This window comes from Notolepis coatsorum (genome assembly GCF_963971535.1).
Source record: "Notolepis coatsorum genome assembly, chromosome: 6".
NCBI lineage: Eukaryota > Metazoa > Chordata > Actinopteri > Aulopiformes > Paralepididae > Notolepis > Notolepis coatsorum.
This window is the reverse complement of record NC_140170.1, coordinates 146493860-146516954: the sequence shown is the minus strand read 5'-3', so window position 1 is coordinate 146516954 and position 23095 is coordinate 146493860. Positions and strand designations below refer to the sequence as shown.

Sequence of the window (23095 nt, the reverse complement as noted above, 5' to 3'; positions counted from 1 at the left end):
CATTACTGGTTTAGAGGGAGTGTGTATAAGAGTACTCTGTGACTACAAAGCCCTCCAGACATCCCCTTTAAGCCACGAGGGGAGGAGGAATAACAAGCACATTCTGAGAATTCAGTAAACTAGAATAAAATACAGTAAGACTATACCCTTTTTTAAATCCACCGATTTCTATGCCTTCAGTAAGTCAACAGGGAGTACTATCTTTTCGTAGGCTCTTTTATCCAAATCCTTCTGGGTGGCACTGGTGGGAATTAAAACCTGTGTTACTACTAGGGCTGTACCGAATGCTTCAAAGCGTCGATCATAATGTTGACATTCAAATTCTAAATCAACATTCAAATTTGTCATTATTTTTTTTGTCTATTCAATCTGTTTAAACCAATGGGGGTTTTCTTCACAGTTGCAGTTAAAGATTAGATTGGATTATTTATGTTGATGAAACTGATGAGTTATATTCATTAAAGAAAGTTGATTTAATAAAAGAAAAACTAATTTAATCAGATTAATCACTTTATTCAAAAAAAAATTGAAGTAAAGAATACTTCAATCGAAGCTTCGAATGTAAAAAAAATTACATTCGGTACAGGCAGCCCTAGTTACTACTGTGCTCTACCACTTTGAGATAAACATTAAACAACGTTATTTTTTTGTATTTTTTCCCCCTTCTGTTTTCTTCAGTGTAGCCAATCAGAGCTCTCCTGATAATCCTCCGACTGACATAAAAGAAAGCCCACCCCTGGCATAGTCCAGGCGAAAAAGGACCATATCATTCAGAGTTACCTAAAAGCACTCACATTGATACACATGTACAACTTGATGCCCTGCACATTTTCCAAATTGGAGTCGTTGCAGAAACGGTACCCGGCAGCCGTGGCAGCCATTCCTCTCTCCTCCATTCCCAACAAATGGGTTTTCGCTCCATATCTGCTGAACTAAACGGGATGCGATTACCCCCCCCCCCCCCTAGCATATCAGTCATCACTTGAGCTTTTGGCTGTGAGAAAAGATGTTGAGGGCACTGCGAGTGCATAAAAGCATCACTTAAGTGAACAGCACTGAGGAGACCGTGTAGAATAACTTTCTCGAGTACAAAAACGATTCATTATCAACAACCTGTTCCTGGTTTTATAATAAAAGCCCCTTGCACTGTGAGGGGAAGCTGCATTTCTTGGCTTGATTGTCTTTAATAGTAAAATGGCAAATATGTTCTCTGCGCTTTAAAAACGTTTGCATTCCATAACCTTGAAAACATGGATGCAGACAATGGCACATGTTTTTGCAATCCTATCAGTTCTGCAGATACGGAGGAGCACCTGAGAATGCTGAGAATTTGCTTTGGCTGAAAAGAAAAATGTTCGCCATGGCCACTGTGTACTGCGCTTTCACGACGTATTCCAATACCGACGATGTTCACATCAAACCGTACATGTGTACCAATATTGGCGCTTTTAGGTACAGCTGGACAACTCATCTATATTTGAAATAAATGAGAGCTTGCTCTCAATGATCCATTGGGATTAAATCAAGATTTGTGCATTGGCATATTTGGAAAATACAGGAGAGAAAGAAAGGCCAAGTCATATGACGAATAGGCCTATGATTTAGCTTGTCAGGGGAAAAGGTTGATTGCCCAGTATTTCTGAAAACATAATACTTCCTGCTCCTGTAACAGTTTCTTTCCTTGTGCCATTTCGGATTTGCAGCCAGTGCTGTTTTATTAACTTGGCTGGAACAGCTGGACATGCGGTGCTACAGGAGAATAAGATGAACAAATTATCCAAGGACCTGTGATCCAGAAAGTAGGGCAACCCAAGATAGATTATTACTGTATGTGAGTAGCAATGCAATTTGTCTAGCTGACATCTAGCTGAATGGCTAAAACCAAAATTGGGCTAGGTGTGTGTGTGGTTCTTTTGGCTCCGTTTGTGAAAGTTCCTGGAGGCTTTAGCCGGGTCGTTAGGTAGTGCAGTGGTTCCCGAGGACTTTCCCTCAGAGCCTCCCCGACTCAGTCCAGTGATAAACTTTAAAGAAATATCTTATTTTACTTATTTATTTGGCTGTATCACATCATACTTTATCTATTTAGAAGTTATATGATAATGATCAAGTACATTTTTATTCAAAATATATAAAATAAATATACAGATTACATAAAATGTACCTTGCCACCGTCTGGAAATGTTACTACAACCAACAGCCGTGTGTACCAGTTATATAATAGCAATGTAATGTGAAAGAACTATTGCCTTTTTCTACCAGTTTCTGACGGCACTCAGCTTTATCTTTCAAACCCAGTTCTGTTTAATGATCCCCCACACACAGACACTGCCAGTCTCCATTATCGCAAGCAAGCTGTCTCATCAGCCTTTCCGACGTTAGAAGTGAGTAAGCCTACTACCTCTGCCTCTTACATGACCCACAAAAGCAGTCTCTCCAATCAGACCAGGCAAGCAAGGAGGCGCATTTCCAAAGCACCGCAGGCAGAGCAGTCTTTAGTCAAGCAAGATGACAATTTTATTAGTGATGCACGATATATCGGCCGCCGATAAAATATCGGCCGATATGGCCGTTTTTTTACACATCTGTATCGGTCCGATATCAAGATTGGGCCGATATTACATTTTTTTTAATTCTTTTTTTTTTTTTATCTTTTTTTTTCTTTTTACATGTTTTGGCCTTAAATAGTTTCAAAATATCAGTCATTTCTGAAAATAAGTTACAAAAGTGTTTTCTATACAGAGATAGACATCGGTAAATATCGGTATCGGCCAGAACAGCAATATTAATATCGGTATCGGCCACAATTTTCACATCGGTGCATCACTAAATTTTATAGCTACTGTAGTCATAATGCCACTGCAACAGAGCACCTTATTTCCCTGGAGGTAAACTGCACTTGAGATTATAGAGCGAGGTATTCGTTTAAAGTGGATAGTTAACATTAACACTAAACTTAAACTAAACAGCCTCTATTAATTTTGATGCAATAGTCAAGGCAGAGAGGCAGCTTTTGTGGTTTTCAAGGAAAAACATGCTGAAATTAAGGGGAAATACGCCCAATTTAACAATTCATAACCCTATGGACTACTGAGACAGTCCAAATATATTTGTGATGTCATCAGGTATACAGTCTGGTATACAGTCTGAAGCTGCTCCATAGACAGTGAATTGGGAAAGATGGTAAAGACTTGTGGGTGGTGTTGTTGACCTTTGATAAACTAAGTGATGGATGTGCATGTAAAATGCAAATAAAACCTATTTGGTGTAGACTATTTGTTTCGGCGAGGTGATGAAGTGGATTTCAATTCCTGCAGTATTTTGCAATAGTAATGTCAAGGACCCCCACACCGTTACACACTAGGCCATCCATTTGATAAGGTTTGGGTTGTTGGATATTGATTATGTCCAGAAGATAATAATAGAGAGTAGGGATGCCCCGATCAATCGGCCAGCGATCGGTATCGGCCGATATTCAGTATAAATATGAGATCGGTGAATTCCGATAATGCTTTATTTTCGCTGACCGTGAAAACCGATCGAAATACATGATCCAATTCTCAGCGGAGATCTCACTCGCTGACTTCTCTCTGAGGCAGCTGTGTGCCTGCTGCAGCGCACTGCCCCTCCTCCTCCTCCTCCCCCTCCCAGACTCATGTCAACAGAGGCTCCATCCTCCGTGAGACCTACGTGAGCTAACGTTAGCTACCTAGCTAACGTTACTGTTTAAACAAAACTACACAGTCAACTATTCACTTTAGTTTAATACATGATGCATTGTCTAACTGGCTAGCTACTGATAGCTCCTGATATCAACAAATGCGCATTTCAGTTTAACACTTTCAGTGCCAGCAGGGGGCGCACGATTTAGTGCTTGAATGCCCACCATCCACTTCAATGTTAGCGTTAATAACGCCTAATCTATGTTTTAAATTATGGCTATGTGTCTAATCTGCCTGTCGCTTATCAATGACTCGTTTTCCAGTCAACATTGTCGAAGCGGATTGTTTTTTTATCGGTTCATTTTCATTTTATAGCATTTTGAAAAGTCCTCGTTTTCAAGGAAAATAAAAAGATTCCATGATAAAAGACGTTTACTGGAATATTCTAGAATACACAAAAACTTTGTAATTTTTCGGCCTATTTATGAATCGTTTTCAAATAAACGCTAGATTATCGATAGTATATGTGTACGTATGCACGCTGGGGCTGCGAGCTGAAAATGTATTATCTGAGTTCCTCATAAGCGATCGCGCACACAGCCACACACACATATAGGGGAGAAGCTTATATCTCCGTGAAAACAGGTCTGATTATCCTAAGACTGATAAAATAGATTCCTTAACTGAGATCAGATGTTATCCAAAAAGATTATTCCAATTCCTGATAGTCATTCCAAATATCTATCGTTTTTATTGATCCAACGCTACATACTGTACATATGTATTCCACGCTGTTCTGAGGGTCCACAATGAATCCGATCGGCTCGGGTTACATGCCTGAGAAGTAAAATGTGGATTCCGGATTTTTCTTTTCTCATCCATTTTCATTAAGTCCATTCCAAAAGGGTGCATTACCATCTGGGAGACGATAGGGGGCGGTTTTTTCACATCTGAGCTCCTACCGGGGCTGCATACCAACGGGAGACTCGGTTGATGAAATATGAATTCAGATCGCTAATAAAAAAATAAAACGCTAATAAACGTCGTGGGCATTCAGGCATTGGGCTGATAAAACGTGTTATGACGTGATGGGCACTGAAAGTGTTAAGAATGATAGGGATGCCCCGTGCCAATCGATCGGCCAGCATGAAACCTCCGTTAGCTAGGTAGCTAACGTTAGCTCACTGTTTTAACGAAATGACCCAGTAAACTAAATAGTTCACTTTATTTTAATACATGATGCATTGTGTAACGTCTAGCCGGCTAGCAGTAGCTACAGATAGCTCCTGATATCAATGTCTTATAACATAATTGACATTATTCATTTTTGCAGCTGAACATTGGCTAATTAGCTATCATGCTTCATAACAACACTGCGAAGATGGCAATGCTGAATGTGATTTGACCGACCAAAGCAGAGTATACACACAGACAGTGGAGCTGTTTGCAGATAGCGAGCATTTTGACTTGTTGCGTGGTGGCGATGTCTCGCAGATAATACAACTACAAGTATAATTATATATATTTTATAGAAATATTTTTTTTATTTATTATATATTTAAAAAAGATATATATAAAACCAAAAACTATCGGTATCGGTCGATATGGCTCATAGACGATTGGTGATCGGTATCACTGGCAAAAAACGTGATCGGGGTATCCCTAATAGAGAGAGAGAAACTTGATCAGAATAGTCACTTTACACAACGTGTGCATGGTCTCATGGAGCTAAACTTCTAGTGGATGAAATAATAATGAGGTTAAACTATTCCCTGTTTTTCTCAGGACCCCCTGGAAATTCATCAAGAACCCGAGGTTGAGAACCGCTGACCTACACTATCATGACTGGAGACAGCTGGAGCTCGTCTCTCCATTTTTGTCGACAGGAAACAGGGTCACGTGTGAACAGGAAATGATATGATCCTAAAAGGTATGCAACAGGAAGCCTGTCCACTGCTACTAAGACCTGGTCCACACGTACTGTACATGGGTATTTTGGAAAACAGGGTTTTCCATCCACACCAGCGGCGTTTTAGAAAATCTGTCCACACAATGCAAAAAACGCATCTCTTAAGGCCTCTACATGCTACAGCAACTTCAAAGCAACTTCAACACATCAGCGCGATTTCAACGCGCTTGTTTTAGAGGGTCTTGTAGACTGTGTTGCGAGGACGTTGCGTACCTTTCACCCAAATCTAATCTAAACAACCGTTGCGTTGATATTGCGTAGCAGTGATTGGTTGGTAGTGAATGGGGGCGGGGCTGTCATATAATAATATTGGTCCCGCAGCGAGGAATACCATCCGCCATTGTTGTAGCCAGCCAGCTAGCGTTGAACTTGATGCTATTCAATGCTCTATCATACCCAACTAATGTTAATGCCATTCAGAATTTATTAACATAGCTACAACAACACACAGTAACGTTAATATAATTACATGCATCATTGTTTACAATGAACGGACGGTGGGGCAGTTCGAAAGGACTGGACATGGACAAGTTGTTAAACAGCAATCAATTAATTTAATATAACAGGTAGTTCGAGCTGCATTTTCGTGCCTACAACCACAGCCACAGGGATATATCCAGCTTTGACGAGCTCTCTCTCCTCCTGCCGATTAAATTCAGCAGCTCTTCCTCGACCTCGAGTGCCTGTAGCTGCCAGCTAACGTTAAAACTAACCTAAAGTTACACAAGCAGAATACATCACAAATACTTCCGGTCGGGGGATTTCAAAATAAAAGAGCGACGTCTAAAAGCACCGGAAATACGTTTATTTTGTACATTATCTAACGTTAACACGAACCTAAACTAACTTTAGTTAAACTAACTTTGCGCGTCGATGTTGCAGAAGCATAAATGCAGAGTGTCTACAACACCGTTGCTTTGTCGATGTTGTGGTGCAGTTGCTTTGAAGTTGCTGTAGCATGTAGAGGCCTTTAGTCCCAACAACAACACAAAAACACATCTTTCAGTCCACTCCCCACAACGCAAGAAACGCATCTCTTAGTCCCCACAACAATGCAAAAACACATCTCTCAGTCCACACAACAACGCAAAAACGCAAAAATGGTCCCATGAAATGAGGCTGCAGGGAGCTCCCCATGGTCCCGATTTCAGAATAAATACTAGATTAAAAAAATATATGTGGCATTAGTCATGATGTCAGCGTTTTCAGCACCCGTCCACACGAATAGACTGTGTATTTTTACACACAAGTTACAACACAATTTTCGTGCGAACGAAAGGCCAAGCCAGTTTCAAATATACCTGCGTACGTGTGGACAAGGCCTAAGTACAGGGACCAAATTTAGAGCCCGCCGCCCGCCATTGGCGCTCAGTTTTTACGTTTGGCGCCTCCCACTGAGAGGTCTGCCCGCCGTGTGGCGTGTAATCAATCAATCAAGTTCATAACGATACTCTTATTTTGAAAATCTGTGCGGGTCTCATTTCCGCCCCAAGCGCATCTCCAGTCATAATATCGATGGCTCCGGCAGTTAGCAATATAGTGGCTATTTACAAACAATTTTGTCTTTCGTATTTGCCACTTCCACTCCGGGGATAGCTTTAGTCTACGCGCACATAATAAAGATTCTGATCCATCCTTTGGCTGTCACAATGAATCAATCATTTATTTCTAATAAGCAAAACAAACAAAACTCGTATATCTAATACATGCGTGCGTTGCGTGCAGTGCGGTACAAAAACAGTTTGCTTTCCCGGTCCACGTCTCCCACGCAAGCCACCACCCCTTATCAAGGTAGACTACACAGGTGGATAGCTCAGGTAGGTCTCTTTAAAGGGAAAGTGCACATAGTTTCAAATCATAAGAATTGTTACAATAAGATAATCAGTGTAAATAATATCATGACTTGTCAATCAAATTATCAGTTTTCGTTTTCATATTTCGTAATCCATAAAGCATTTTCATAATTCAAATAATTGCATGATACAAACTCAAAGATTAAATAACTCAAGAATGGCTCCTACAAGCAACATTCGGTTCGTATGATACTCTTATTTTGGCAACGAGTCATATCCGCCCATCCCTGCAGCGGGATACTATTGGCTAAAGGCTTCTGCTCATATCAACACAGAGGCAGTCTGCTCTAGTCTAGAAGAGCGGACCTCCATGAGCTACCGTTACTGTTTAAACAATGACCCAGTCAACTATTCACTTTTAGTTTAATATATATATATATATAACGGTATCTAGCTGGCTAGCTGCTGATATCAACAAATGCTCCAGCAATAGTCGACTCGAGTGCATAATACCTCCGTTCCCTCGTTAGCTAGCTCACGTTAGCTAGCTCACGTTAGATCTATATGTCCCAGTAAACTAAATTGTCTTAACGTTATCTAGCGGGCTAGCAGTAGCTACAGATAGCTCCTGATATCAATGTCTTATAACATTGATTCAATGCGTATTCTAGCTGAGGGCATGTTGAATGTGATTTGACCAAAGAACCGTAACATTATACCAATAGGGTCCAGCTGCATCGCCGGAGAATCCTTGCATGCTGAATGTAGGGTCTAGCTGAATATAGGGTCTAGCTGCAGCGCCGGAGAATCCTTGCTGGAGCTGGAGGCTACTCAAGTATACACACAGACAGTGGAGCTGTTTGCAGATAGCGAGCATTTTGACTTATTGCGTGGTGGCGATGTCTCGCAGATAATACAACTACAAGTATGATTATATAATATATATTTTATTTAAAAAAAAAATTATATAAAATATATATATATTTTTTTTAATCAAAGAAAATTTGGCAGGTAAGAAATATGCTTGGCGGGTAGATTCTTCCCATCTACCCGCCACTGGCCGGTGAGTCAAAAAGTTAATTTCGCTCCCTGCGCCCAAGCCTAGCGTGCAGGCTGTTTGCGTTTTCCTTCGGTCATGGCGTGCTTTATCGGGGGGTGTGTCTTGGATGGGGATGTGGTAGGGATTGATGTGTGAGGTGTTCGGGGGACTAACTGTTCCGGGGGGGTTCACAATCACATGCCTTCGAACGGCATTGTACTATACTTATTTTATGCCTATTCTTAAATCTGCATGTTCACATTGCACTACTTTTGTCTTTTATACCTATTCTTATATCTGAAAATGTAATGTATGCCATTTTTGTATTTTGTCAATGTGTGTGCTGATTTTATGTCTATGTTCATTTTATACTAATTGCTGTGGTGCACTGTGGACTGCGGTCCATGTGTGAAGAGTACTATATATAGTTATTCATATTTATTATTATTATATTGTAGAAATGTGTGCATTGAAATGTCTGTAAAGTCTCGACGACATTGAAAATGAGGGTGATCTCAATTGTAATTTCGAGAATAAATAAAGGTTGATGATGAATGATGACATGTTATTCCTATGGTCTAAAAATATGAGTGAACACGGAACAACTTCTTCCCAAATCCAAAAACTAGAGTGCTAAAACTCAAACTTGTGATGTCATCAAGTATAAAGTCTGGAGCCACTCCATAGAAAATTAATTGGGAAAGATGTTACGGGTGACAGTGAGAGCACCCAGTATAAAAACTCCACAAAATCAGTCTCCCATTCATTGTCTACGGAGCAGCTCCAGACTTTATACCCGATGACATCATAAGTTAGAGTTTTAGCACTCTAGTTTTTGGATTTGGGACGAAGTTGTTCGTGTTCACTCGTATTTTTTGTTTAGTTTGCGGCTTTGGGAGAAAGTAGCCCATGTTCACAAATATTGATTGAACTTTCCTGGGCCATGGAAATAACATATTGGATAATTTGGGTGGTGTTCCCCTTTAACACTTTCAGAGCACAAGCTTAACCTTGATTTACCGGTTGAATGCCCACCATCCACTTCAATGTTAGCGTTAAAAACGCCTAATCTATGTTTTAAATTATGTGTCTAATCTGCCCGTCGCTTATCAATGACTCGTTTTCCAGTCAACATTGTCGAAGCGGATTGTTTTTTTATTGGTTCATTTTCGTTTTATAGCATTTTGATTTTGAAAAGCCCTCGTTTTCAAGGAAAATATAAATATTCCATGATAAAAGACGTTTACTGGAATATTCTAGACTAGAATACACAAAAACGTTGTAATTTTTCGGCCTATTTATGAATCGTTTTCAAATAAACACTAGATTATCGATAGTATATGTATACGTATGCACGCTGGGGTCGCAAGCTGAAAAATCGATTCTGATTTCCTCATCAGCGATCGCGCACACAGAGACACATCACACATAGGGCAAACGCTGAGATCTCAGCAAATACAACTCTGATTATCCCAAGACTGGTAAAATAGATTCCTTACCTCAGATCAGATGTTCTCCAAAAAGATCATTCCAATTCCTGATCGCCATTCCAAAAATCGATCACGCTTATTGATTGAGTATTGGCTAAGTGTGAATCAGTGGAGGTTTCTCTATGACAACACGTGAAACACAAATTCACTCATAATTCATAATTATTATTCATTTATATATATATATATATATTTTTTAATTATTATTATTATTATTATTTTTCTAAATGTTACCTCTGTAAAAGAAATGCCAGTGAATTATTTTTTCTTCAAAAATGGCCAAAATTGACAGCTCTGAGCAGGCCTAATGACTGCAGTAAATATTCGTGCAGATGGCTGCACAGGTTGACCCAGGATTAAATAAATAATAGCCAATCAAAATAGGCTATTAACATCATCTAAGCACGGTCCGTGCATTTAAACTCTTGCCATTGAATGGGGGATTGAATGATTGACAGCCTTGACATCCAATCAGAGTATGTGGCATCTCTGATGCTCTGCAGCTAGACGGAGGTTGAATGATTGGCAGCCTTGAGATCCAATCAGAGAATGGTTTCTCTTCTACGGCTCTGCAGTGCTTTGTTTACGAAATCATTTTTATCTCAGTTTAAGAAGCTAACTTGTTGGAGCTAATGTAGCTAAAGGGCTACCACCGCAGCTACCAGGCCCAGGGTGGAGTGTTTTGTTATTGTTCATGAACTTATTGTGCATAGTTTGATGATATATATATATTTTTTTTATCTCAGTTGTTGTAAAACGAAAGCCTGCAGTGCTTAGCCTGGACGCTAACGCTAACGTTAGCCAGCCGAAGTGTAGTAGTTCTAACTTCACTCGGGAGACAAAAACCAAACATCAATTTGATGCAACAAGCTGGCTCGTGATGCACTATTGTTTACATTTTCCATGGGATTAATGCACGCGGCTCGAGTCGGACTCGTCACATGGAGAAGCTGCACTATTCAACGATAGATGAGATCATCGAGATACCGTCTTTATGGGTGTCTTCTTGGCTATAGAATGTCAGTTTGTGTAACGTTACTGTAACCTAATTGAAACCGCATCATAACTCCTACATCGACCATGTCACTTTTCAAAAGGCATGAATGAATGAAAACTTTATTTAACAGATTGCAGAATGGGTACAATATACAGTACGGCTCAATACACATAATTATTAAGGAGATGCAGACCAGATAAAGACTTTCGTCTTGTTTACATCAGGGTATAACGTTAGCTAAAGTTGGTAGCTAACGTTATATTGATAATGTTTCAATATTATCAGGTTGATATTATTAGGTTGATAATGGTGTCAGTGTTTCAGATAGCAAGGTGGAGATCTTTGTTAACTAGTAGAGCTTTGGTTGAGAGAGATTACAGTGCTGTCTCTTAAAACTCATAAACAAGTATTGAGCAAGACGAGTTAGTCTGTTGTGTTGTGCGTATTGTATGGGAGGGATATGATGACTGTGTGTAACTAGGAGGGATATGAGGACTGTGTGTAACTAGGAGGGATATGAGGACTGTGTGTAACTAGGAGGGATATGAGGACTGTGTGTATGTGGCACTGAATTGATGTAAACAAGACGAAAGTCTTTCTCTGGTCTGCATCCCCTTAACAATTGTGTGTATTGAGCCGTACTGTATTGTACCCATTCTGCAATCTGTTAAATAAAGTTTTCATTCATCATTCATTGTCCTTGTGTCACATAAAACCCATCTGTGTCCTCGTGCAGAGGAAGGTGGTAAATACATGTTAGATATTCCAATGTACAGTTTTGCATACCATTGACTCAGAATGGTCTGTTTTATTGAAATCGTCACAGCAGTATAGTTTGTTTATACTTCAGAAGTATGATATTTAAACATGGTCCCCAAAATGAATGGAAGCGAATGAGGAGCCTGACACCTGGGAGGAATGGGGGTGTTGCAGCGTTGGGGATGTTTAAAAAATATAATATAATAATTTGTGCTTCACAAATGTGGTCAGCAGCCTCCACTGGTGTGAATATATATTCCAGGCTGATTCCCGTCCCGCGATCAGTGGTGCAGTCGTGGTCACACCCGGTTACACGCCGTGTTACCAGATCACTGAGGCAGAAGTACGCGCGATCGCGCACGGATGTGTACTCGCGTGTACGCGCACACAAAAATGCGCTGTATCCATTCGTTGTGACTAAGTACCCGTCTAAGCGACTGACCTGCAGTTACACAGGGATAGACGATAGGGGACGCTTTTTTCCATTCTGAGCTGCTGGAGGAGCTGCTGTACCAACGGGAGACTCGCTTGATGAAATATGAAATCAGATCGCTAATAAAAAAATTAAACGCTAATACACGTCGTGGGCATTCAGGCATTGGGCTGATAAAACATCATATGACGTCATGGGCACTGAAAGTGTTAAGGAGTATTGTTTCAATTCAAATTTGTCACAAACGTACGTCGTATACATTGCAGTGAAATGCTCTTATTCAATGGTTCTTTGGTCCGGCCAGTCTGACAACTAGGTGAAATGCATAAGGTTTCTCTGGGTTAAAATAAATATATATATTATATATATATATTTAGCTAACCACTCTAAATGAATGGAAGTCGTAGGGTCGACGATGTGCGTTTCATGTTTAGTGCAACATCGTAGCCTACTCGCCATCAAACAAAAGTCTTGCTGTTTAATTAAATCAGTGAACCTAAATACCTGTTGCACTTGCCCCACCAGCAATTTTTATTTTGATTTTTTTTAATTGAGACATATTTTCAATAGTTGATTGACTGAGTTCTTGATTCAAGGACTGATGTTAGACAACATGTAAATATATGTTTTCAAATGTATTTGCTGCTGTGTTTTGTGGCTTTAAAAAAGTTTGTTTTATGTTGGTAACTTTTGTGAACCTATATATATATTCACATTTACAATGAAGAGAAGAAAGTTCAAAATAGCTGTCTATGGCTCAAATTATTCAGAGAATGTATGTGAAAATGTATAAAAAGTGAAATAGCTAAATCACAGGTTGGGGCTTTAAAGCACCGACATTCACGATAATACGCAGATGTAGGGAAGTGCCGTTTCCCTGATTAGTGCTCTCATTCCTGTGTGTTGCTGTTGCCAAACCCGTCGTTCTCTACAGTCACCGGTGACCCCTTCACCCCGTCTCCCTTATCAGAGCCGTGCACACATGCAGGCTGGGGAGGGAGGGAGGGGTTTCTGGGAGGACACTCTGAGGTCTTCTCTGATGCAACGCATTCACGCCTTTCATCCTCTCTCACGGCAGGATAGCAAACATCCAAGCAGACGGTAGAATATAGCAGACACCGCCTTTCTAAACCACGTTCGGGAGATTATGTTACTGGTGGCGTTCGACAGAGAAGGGAAGAAAGGGTGTATTATTTATCTTAAATTAGACAACTGGGAAGACAATAAGACACAATACAGATGTTGCCTACCACCCATGAACAGAAATAGAAAACAACAAAGCAATACAAACAGAAATGCAATTACTAAGAGTGACACCTTTTTTGATGATTTGACTCAATAATACCTGACAGCTTGTCAGTTGTAATTTGATTATGACATTAGCATTTTCACACACTGCATTTCCAGTTGGCACATGAGTGTTTCGGTTTTCTACTAAACACATAACGTTTAATTAACATTAGAGTGGCCAAAAACATTAGATATAATAACCAACCCGTAGTTCATTCATATTACTTCTTAACTACATTGTAATTAATGTATTTCAAGGTGTCCTTTACCCTTTCAACCTAAAAAAATGGCATTAGCCCAATGAAAACATTGAGGCTCACATAATTTAGATTTGGAGGTCATCTGCAGATTGATGACATTGTGAATGAATGAAAACTTTATTTAACAGATTACAGAATGGGTACAATACAGTACGGCTCAATACACACAATTGTTAAGGGGATGCAGACCAGAGAAAGACGTTTGTCTTGTTTACATCAGGGTCCCCCATTTTCAATTCATAGTGACATTTATGACATACACAACATACATGACATGTATGGCATGTTACGCTCATATTTGTATCTTTCCTTTATACTGGGTGCAATTTCGACACAATCCAACCCAGCCGTGCTAATCCAGCCCAGTCTAACCACGGTGGAAGAGTTGTGCAGGACACGACTGCAACATTTGCCACACAGACCTCTAAAAATAACAAATCAACAAGATGATGGCAATGCTATCCTGCCAATTGCGTGTGCGTCCTCGCTTGATAGATTAATATATTGCAATGCCCGTGTCTTTTAGCACAATTGACTAGAGAATATGATTTATTTGTATTTTTCCCCCTTTCTTTTTGGGGGGGGGGGGGTGACGGGTCCTGCTGAAATAATTGAAAAAATTATAGACTCATCCTGTAACTTCCAGATGACAAGACGGATGCAGATGATACGATTGCAGCACAAAACAAAAAGTGTGATTTTGTGTGCAAAATGGAAAAATCTGCAAGGCGTGGATTAAAGAAATCACATCAACGCTGTGAGCGACGGTGCGAGAGAATTCCTCACCTCCTTGCGTTCACATTGGCCCCTTTATTGATCACTTTCCTCTCCTTGCGCTCCTTGCGTGGCTGCTGCTGCTGCTGCTGCACGCGAACATTAATAAGTTCATCTCGTGTAAGTTTTTTGGTCAACTTTGATGCAACATCGCGTCCCGGCGGCGGCGACGACGGAGAAGAGTTCTCCTGCACGGTGGCAACTTCTCTCCACAGCGGATCGTCTGCAGGATTCCCCCCCAAAAAGTACAAAAGTAGAAAAACTCCGAAACACACGGCGATCACAACTACTTTGCAATGAATTCGCATCGTGGGGCCGCGTTCTGGTCGTCGGAAGAGCCCCCTCTCATCTCTGCGAAGGGAGAATAGCAGCTAGAGTTGACATGTTTTTGTTCCCACTCCTCGATTGCATTGAACGCAGATGATCGAGAGGAAAGAGGAGCTTCTGCAACATCCATGAAAGATTACTCACTTGGAGGAGGCGCTGGTGGCCCCGCCGTAATGATGGGATTATAAACGCGCTCTTGTTTATGTCATGTGCTATTTCGCTGTAAATAAAATAATTTAGGGATTTCGTTTATTAAAGGAATGTAAAGTGGTGCTCCGTCGACGAAACTGGCTGCGTTGGTGGTTTAAAATAGGACATGTTTTAGAATAATATTATTGCAGGGTCCGCGTATACGTTAGTTTACGGTAAACATGGACGCTGGACCACAGTGCTGCAAGTGAAGCTGGCGAGGCGCTACCTGTGAGTATTTACTAATAGCAACTATAGACAACAATATCAATCATACGTGCTGCGTTTCAGTGGCGACAGTATTTCATTCACATGTGTAGATTGATGTAGATGTGTGTGCTTTGAGAAGGCAACAGCTAGCCGTTAGCGTTGTTAGCCATAGCAGTTTGAATGGTATAGCTTGGCTAACGCCAGTGGCTAGCATCTTGAAAGTTTAGAGATACACGTGTGTGTGTGATACATGATGAATACGTTGCTACATGTGCTATTATTGACAGCTACGTTTTCATATCGCATAAATAACTAACAGGTATGTTGTAGGCCTACAGTACATAGGTTTGTCTACTGTTTTCCCTAGTGAGTGGTGTTCTACACACACATGTGGGCTGCTGCTGCTGTGTGCTGGAAACATGTGACGATTATACTCAACAACACGAAATCAACCACAGGGTGGCGCCGTTTCGCTTGTTGTTCTTACCTGACGGAGAGAGAAGCAATACATGTTCAGTTACAGTCAATACATGTTCAGTTACAGTCAATATACATGTTCAGTTACAGTGTTTCTCTGAGTCTGCGCTTTAATGAGCATTGAGAACCACTGGGTACGGCTTGCATTGTTACTTGAGTGAGTCCATGAAGCCTCAAAGGGCTAGGAGCAGGTGGGGCTGGCACTGTCTGGGACTGTCTGTATGTGAATGATGACAGGTGGGGCTGCACTGTCTGTATGTGAATGATGACAAGCTCAGCCTGGAGTGGACCTTAATGTACATGTACAGAGCTAAAGCAAAGTTACTCCCGGACGGTGTGCAAAGGTTTTTTTCAATACATGAAAGAAAATATGATTTGAGAGATATTTGTAAATTTACTGTTAAAAAATCTAAGAAAGGGATTCAAAGGAGGTGTATTTCTATTATTGGGGTGTGGAACAATGCTGATATACAGTTAAGAATGAGTAATTCGCGTTTGGTTTTTAAGAAAATGGTTTGTATATTTATTTTTGAAGATTACAAATGTGAATAATACTTTTTGTTGTTTTCTTTTAGAATACTGTTTTGGAGTCTTAATTTGGTTAAGAATATAGAACAGGCATGTATAAGCATTATGCTTCAGTCTGTACCTTTTCAGTCACTGCCAAATCAAATATTGTTAAATGATTGTGCATATTGTATTGTCTGTGATGATGACTGAATAAAACTACTACTACTACATGGGTGGGTGACGTGTAAATGTATCTGGGTTGGCTGCCCAAGTAAATTATACTTGTGGGACACCATGTAGTTATAGCTGGAGCGTGAGCTGTTAGCCTAATGCTCTTGCTTTATATTTGATTCTTCAGGTCAGTTCTGGTTGGTGTGTGTGTATGTGGGTTGTCAGTCATCATGCTCACACCAGTGTTTGAGTTGAGCCAGGATCCTCAGTTTCTGATCTTCAGCATTCGAGTGCCATACACTAGGACGTCTGAGTTCGACCTCTACATCGATGGGGATGAATTCAAGTTCTACGCCAAACCCTACTTCCTCAGGTGAGTCAGACTGAATTTCAACTAGGTTATTTATAGTGTTCTGATGATATGTCATGCATCTTCCCTACATGGGGGCGACAATGGCTCAGGAGGTAGAGTGGTCGTCTTGTAATCAGAAGGTTCCCGGTTCGATTCCAGCTCCTCCTGGCAGTGTGTCGGAAGTGTCCTTGAGCAAGACACTTAACCCATAACTGCTCCTGATGAGCAGGTTGGCACCTTGCATGGTTGCCTCCGCCGTTGGTGTGTGAATGTGTGAGTGAATGGGTGAACGTGAGGCTAAAGCGCTTTGGATAAACTATATAAATCCAGTCCGTCACCATTTATGTACACAATGCTTTAATCACAGCCCAAGGCCTAACAAAAATAATGGTTGGTTTCAGGTTGCCGACCGACCCTGCCGATTTAGGTGCGACCCAATATATTTTATGAGTTTTAAAAAAAAATTATATATTAAAAAAAAAAAAAAAAAAAAAAAATCCGATTTTTTTTTTTTTTTTTTTTTTTTAAGAATAAAGTTTCATAGAAATCTTAGTCAAACATTTAGTATTATGGATATTAAACATGCTGGCAGAGTACATGCATCCATGTTGTTGTGAACATTTTAATTAAATAAAGAAATTCCCTATCCGTGGGAAAGAATAAAATAAAAAAATAAAATAAAATAAATTCCCTACCTACCCATGGCCAAACTGACAACCAACCTGAAACCAACTATTATTTTTGTTAGGCCCAATCATTTGTTGTTAGCCTACCATGATGTCTGTAAAGAATTAATTGCATTTATATAGCGCTTTTCTAGAAACTCAAAGTCCTCTAATTAGGGCTGACCTTCAAAGCTTTTTTTGGCAATCGAAGCTTCGGGGCCGAGCTTCGATTTTAATTCGAAGCTTAGAGAGAGAAAAAAAAAATATATATATATATATATATTAATTATAATTTTATTTTATTTTATATATTTTTTTTATCTTATGTTGTGGGACTTGTACAGCACTTTGGTGAACTTTGTTGTTTTTAAATATGCTCTATAAATGAAGTGGATTGGATTAATTAATTAAGTAGCCCCTTTCGTGACTGTGACAAGGTTTCACTCGGCTGCGCTGCCTGGGTGCAGTGGGACTGCTCTCACAGCCAATGACATGACATTACATAATTATGTTGCAACCTTTGTCTATCAAGCAAACAATTATATTATATTTAATTTATCATTTATAATTATATCAGACAATGCACCTACAAAAGCAAATGATTACAATTAAATTAGCCAACTTGGTAACACATTAGTCATAGCAGCATAGGCATAGCCTTATTAATGTTTTGTGTGGCGTCGCCGTCGTGTACAACGATACTTACGTTTTTTAGGTGATTTGACAAAGTTGTTGTAGAGTTGTGATATGCCATTTTCTTCTGGCATATCTGGCACTCTGCTTTTTGGGCATTGTCTTTGCATATTTTAAAGTGTAACCACACGTAACCACACGTAACCACACGTTGAACTTGAACTTGTAGGCAGTAGATAAGTATGGATTTGAGTTTAGAGTTCAGAGTTCAACAGAGTTGAAGGGAAGAAGCTGTTCCAGAGCCTGATCACGTAGAGCGGGAATTGCCTCCACCACCAATCGATGATGTAATGGAATACTTTGAATAGGGCACTGTTCAGTTTTAGTTGCAAGTTGCAAACTGCCAGTGAAGCTTGGGTATTATTCTCAAGTCTGCATTTCCCCCCCCTCTAGATTAACTCTTCCTGGAAGAATAGTGGAGGATGGAAGGGAGAAGGCCACATTCGATATCGATAAAGGTACGTTTCAAGATCTTATAACACATACTGATAGTCAAAACCATTCAGACCATCAAAAGGGATATGAGGTCAGCTACACTTGTATCATGACCCTGAGACGTGCATGAATCTACAGTAGTAACAGCAGAGACATTTCAAAGAGAACCTCACTTCCTGTAATGTGTCCCGTGAGCTACACAAGGCGCAGGATTGGCTGGCTTACTGCCTCCCCACTCACCTTAGGAGACTAGATCAGCACAGGATCCATTCACCCCAATGAGAAAATGTAGAGGTTTTGGCAGAATGTGGCAATTTATTTCTTTGCCATAGGAATCAAGGTAAATATTGTACCTTAAATACAGTAAAACTTCAATTAATAGCCCATGCTCTTATTTCCTTCAATCACTGAACTCAACCGGCCTATAAACTACACTAAAAAAGCCCCCAAAAAAAACACTAACCTTCTTACTGTCCTATACTACCATGCACTCCTCCTACTATACTAATTAAGCATTACATCACACGCAGGAGTGCGTTATGAGAATTAGAGCATGCCGAGGGGTGGTCGTTAGACGCATGGTGTAATGGCTTTTATACAATTGGCGCAAGGCATTCCATCTAAGAATGAAGTGAGTGTGTGTTATTGGAATGATTGATTGAAAATCTTATTACAGATAGACAGTGCTTACATCTTTATACAATTGCCGAATCCACCCAACCTTATTGCTATACAATAAACACATTAATTGAAGCATAATGGAGATTTATTCACAAAACCATTCGCAGAAAAAGTAGGTTAGGTGGGGGGGGGGGGGGGGGGGCGCGCGTTATTCAGGCGGAAGTAAACGCAACAGTGGCAAAATGTGCCGTGTGCAAAACGGCTTCAAAGGTTAATTAGATTAAAAATAAAATGTATTGTCATTATAAGTACAAGTACAATACACCATCCAACCAGAGTGGATAAATAAATGCTCCAGAAATAAATACATGCATAAATGAATGAAATAAAAAAAAATCTTGTCAAGAGCCAATCGTGCAGTCGTTCAGTATTGACATTACTAAATGAGATGTCATGCTAATATGTCATGTTCTACAGTAGGACGTACTACTATAATAGGTCTAATAAAACAAGTCATTAGAATAATAGAAGCCTACTTTGCTGGAACGATTAATTTCGCATGTATACAGTACGTGTGTGTGACTGTGTGTGCACTCGCGCGCTGAGGCTGCCTCACTAAGCCGTTTCTCCACGCATTTATTTATTTATGGAGCATTTATTTATCCACTCTGGTTGGATGGTGTATTGTACTTGTGCTGTATAATAACACATTTTAATCTAATCTCATTTTGAGATCAGTCGTAAATCACTTCCGCACTACCTGTTAAATGGATCAGCATGGTGCAGTGCAATGCCGAACCTCTGCTGTTTTGCATACGGCCCTCGCCGTTTTCGCTTGTCTTCACAGCCTAGAATATGACACGCCCACTGATGGTGTCATTGTTCGCAAGGAAAAAAACAACTATTTTTCGGTTCCAGCTGAGAACCGACTTTTCAGGTTCAGAACCAATTATCTTCTGTCTGAATGCGCTGGCCGGTTCAAGATTAGGTTCCGGAACCGGCACGGAGCCCTGGCAGTGTGAAAGTGCTATCTGTGGTGTAGATTTCTTTCATCCTGATCATCTTCGGGAGACTCTGAGATGTCGTGCCCACATGCTGTGGATCCACCCGCACATGTTTATCTCCAGCTCATCGCTGGCCTCCTTCCTCCTCCTTAGGCCTGCCGCGATAAGCAATAAATCGATTAATTGCCGCGATAATTAAAATTAATGCAATGATTTTGACGGGCGCGATTAATTGCTATTTGCGCGTTTGTTTTAATGAGGCGGAACCAGTAGTACCCCTCGTCAGTCACTCCGTGTGGGGGGCCGCTGGCCTTACTACAGAGCACAGCACGGGAGCTCCGTGGGGCACTAGCAACGCCACATATAGCTTAACTACATTTCTCAATAGTGTTGCTCCTTTTAACCAAATAGCGTTCTTTGTAGTGTAACGTTAGCTATTTTTAGACCCAAGTAGTTACTCGCTACTGCCCGGAGAAACTGGACTGCTAAATAAAGATTAAAGATCTAGTGTTGATGCTCATTCAATGCCAACAACATTAGCTAAATAGCTAACAAACGAAATACAACGTATAGCATAGCTACAACACAGAATAACGTTAATACAATTACATGCATCATTGTTTACAATGAACGGGTGGGACTAGTCAAAGGACTGGACACGGGGACAAGTTAAACATGAATACATTTATTATAACGGGTAATCGAGTTGCGCTCCCGTGCCTACGCACCACAGGGCTATTCTATTCTATACGGCTTTGACGCTTCCTCCTCATCGTTGATTGCCTGTAGTAGCTGCATCTAACGTTAGTAGCTAACGTTAAAACTAACCTAAAGTTAGTTGCTCACCAACAATCTCAACATTTGTTTTATCATTAGCTCAAAAACACAGAACCGGACGAGATGCTGCTAGGATAATAACAACAATACTTCCGCTCCGGTCGGTGGGCTTCAAAATAAAAGTCTAAAACCGGAAAAGACGGAGCGGTGGGCTTCAAAATAAAAGTTTTGGGAAATAAATTTCAAAAAGAAAAAAATATCTAACCGGTCGCAATAATATCGCTTATCGCGATATTTTCGGGGGCAATTAATCGCCCAGCAAAATGTGTTGTCGTGGCAGGCCTACTCCTCCTCCTCCTCCCACCACGCAGTCTGGCCCTTTTATCCTCTTCCTCGGACAGACGTTGAAGTTCAACTTTATTTTTTCACGGTTTCATTTAATACGCTTTCATTATAAACCGCAGAAGATTTACACCTAGCGATCACATTGCTCCACCGTCTTTGAGCTCAGATGGGCAAATTCACAAAGAATGGATTGTGCGGAAGCTAATAGCACCCTTAACTGCGCACGATTTGCGCATGGTATCTGCTTCGTCTTTGCGTGCTATTCACTAAAGATATTGCGTGGATGAGATACTAGCGCAAACACGCCCATAGATGTGCAATTTGCTCCAGCGCAGTTTGCTCACGAGCAATCTGCACCTGACGGCGCTGTTGTCAGATATCAGGAAGGGAGACAAATAAACCTGAAATGAGGGAGAGGGAATTAAGCTCTTAAATCCAATGCACACAGCGGGAAATTCTTGACAGGCTGTTACATTTCGTTACTTGCTCCCGTTCTGCTCTGCTATGGGAAGTATACCTAGGTATACCACGTTACTTGAAAGATTCCGCTGCATGCACTTTGCACTTGCCCGGCCACGCCCCTGTCCGCCTACATGTATATATGCGAGGGGTGTACATTCGCCTTCCCGTTTCTTTCATTCTAGGAAGTGTTTGCTACAGACACACGGCAAGTGGGTGATTTAGTTAGGTTTTAGATTCGTTTTTTGTATTGCCTTTTTTGTGAACGAGAATGGCATCACCACCGGGTCCCGGGAAACGCTTTTCTGGGCTCCACCAGCGGTTCACCGTCGCAACCTCCTCCGTGCACCGCGGGGGTTCCCTGATCCCACGCTCGTGGCGAGAGGGTGAGCCTCCGCGGCGTGCAGAGCTGGGTGCGCACCGCTCGGAGGCCGTTGAGCGTCTCACCAGTGAGTGTTGCCGGGGAACAGATCTCCCCAGACAGGTTCGGCCTCATCGTGGAGTGATGAATCCGGTGGGCTCCCCCTCGTCGTTGTCCTCGTTGACCGGGCTGGAGTCTTCCTCTGGTAGGGGGTCGGTAGAAGCCTGGGGGTCCACCTCGTGTAACCTGCACATCCGTGTCCTTCGTGTCCGGGCTCTGGTCGGCGTGGTGGTGGACACTGTTCTGGGGGGACAGCGCCGTTTGGTCGCCAAACTCTCCCACAGCGGTCAGAACAATGCACAGTCAGTTCCGATTAATACTGCTACTGGGAGGTTTTGATATTGTCTAGTCTCCCCATGTACACAGGTGACTCCCACAGGTGACTTTTCCAGGAGGGGACTGTCCACCAACTCTGGTTTTACCAGTCTAACGGTGCGGTCGTGGTTATTAGCTCTTACTGGAGTGAGAGTCGACACGGTTGTGTCCTCCGCCCAACAGGCAGTCGCAAGTGCACACGGTCGGGACAGGTGTGGTTCAGCTGCAGAGGGCATCGACACGTCATTTCTATATGGACAGTCTCGGGAAATATGGCCCTCCTCACCGCAGTTGAAACACCTTCTTCTGTCATTATATATTACAGGTTGTCCCAACCTCCCCAACTAATGCGTTTACCTTGTCTGTATTCCCAGCGGTCTGTGTGTTATCTGCATTGTGTCTCGAGCCATAACCTCCATTCACTATCAAATAATATGCTTAGTTGTGCGTCATGTGTGTTCGTTTCTACAGTTTAGTCTAGTATGTGTTATTTGTATTATATGTCCCCCAGTGGTCTGTGTGTTGTCTGCAGTGTGTCTCGAATCCATTCACTATCACATTATATGCATATGGTATTGAATCTTGGTCGGTGTGTATGACCTCAGTGCTCGAGTCCTGCTTGGTGTGTGAAACCTCGTTATTCAAGTTCTGGTTGCTCTCG

General features: G+C 41.2%; 2 protein-coding genes across 3 annotated transcripts in view; one reads left to right on the top strand and one right to left on the bottom strand.

Moving 5' to 3' along the window:
• gxylt2 (glucoside xylosyltransferase 2) overlaps positions 1 to 14878 on the bottom strand; it is a 56599-nt gene extending 41721 nt beyond the window's left edge. The window contains exon 1 of the mRNA XM_084317180.1: positions 14476 to 14878. Within this exon, the coding sequence (XP_084173306.1) occupies positions 14476 to 14771 (296 nt within the window). The 5' untranslated portion in view covers positions 14772 to 14878. The remainder of the gene's footprint in view (positions 1 to 14475) is intronic.
• Positions 14879 to 15086: 208 nt separating this feature from the next.
• The window catches only part of shq1 (SHQ1, H/ACA ribonucleoprotein assembly factor), a 102378-nt gene continuing 94369 nt past the window's right edge, over positions 15087 to 23095 (top strand). For both annotated transcript variants that reach the window (XM_084317450.1, XM_084317449.1), the window contains exons 1-3: positions 15087 to 15210; positions 16535 to 16720; positions 18451 to 18515. In XM_084317450.1, the coding sequence (XP_084173576.1) occupies positions 16578 to 16720; positions 18451 to 18515 (208 nt within the window). In that variant the 5' untranslated portion in view covers positions 15087 to 15210; positions 16535 to 16577. The remainder of the gene's footprint in view (positions 15211 to 16534; positions 16721 to 18450; positions 18516 to 23095) is intronic.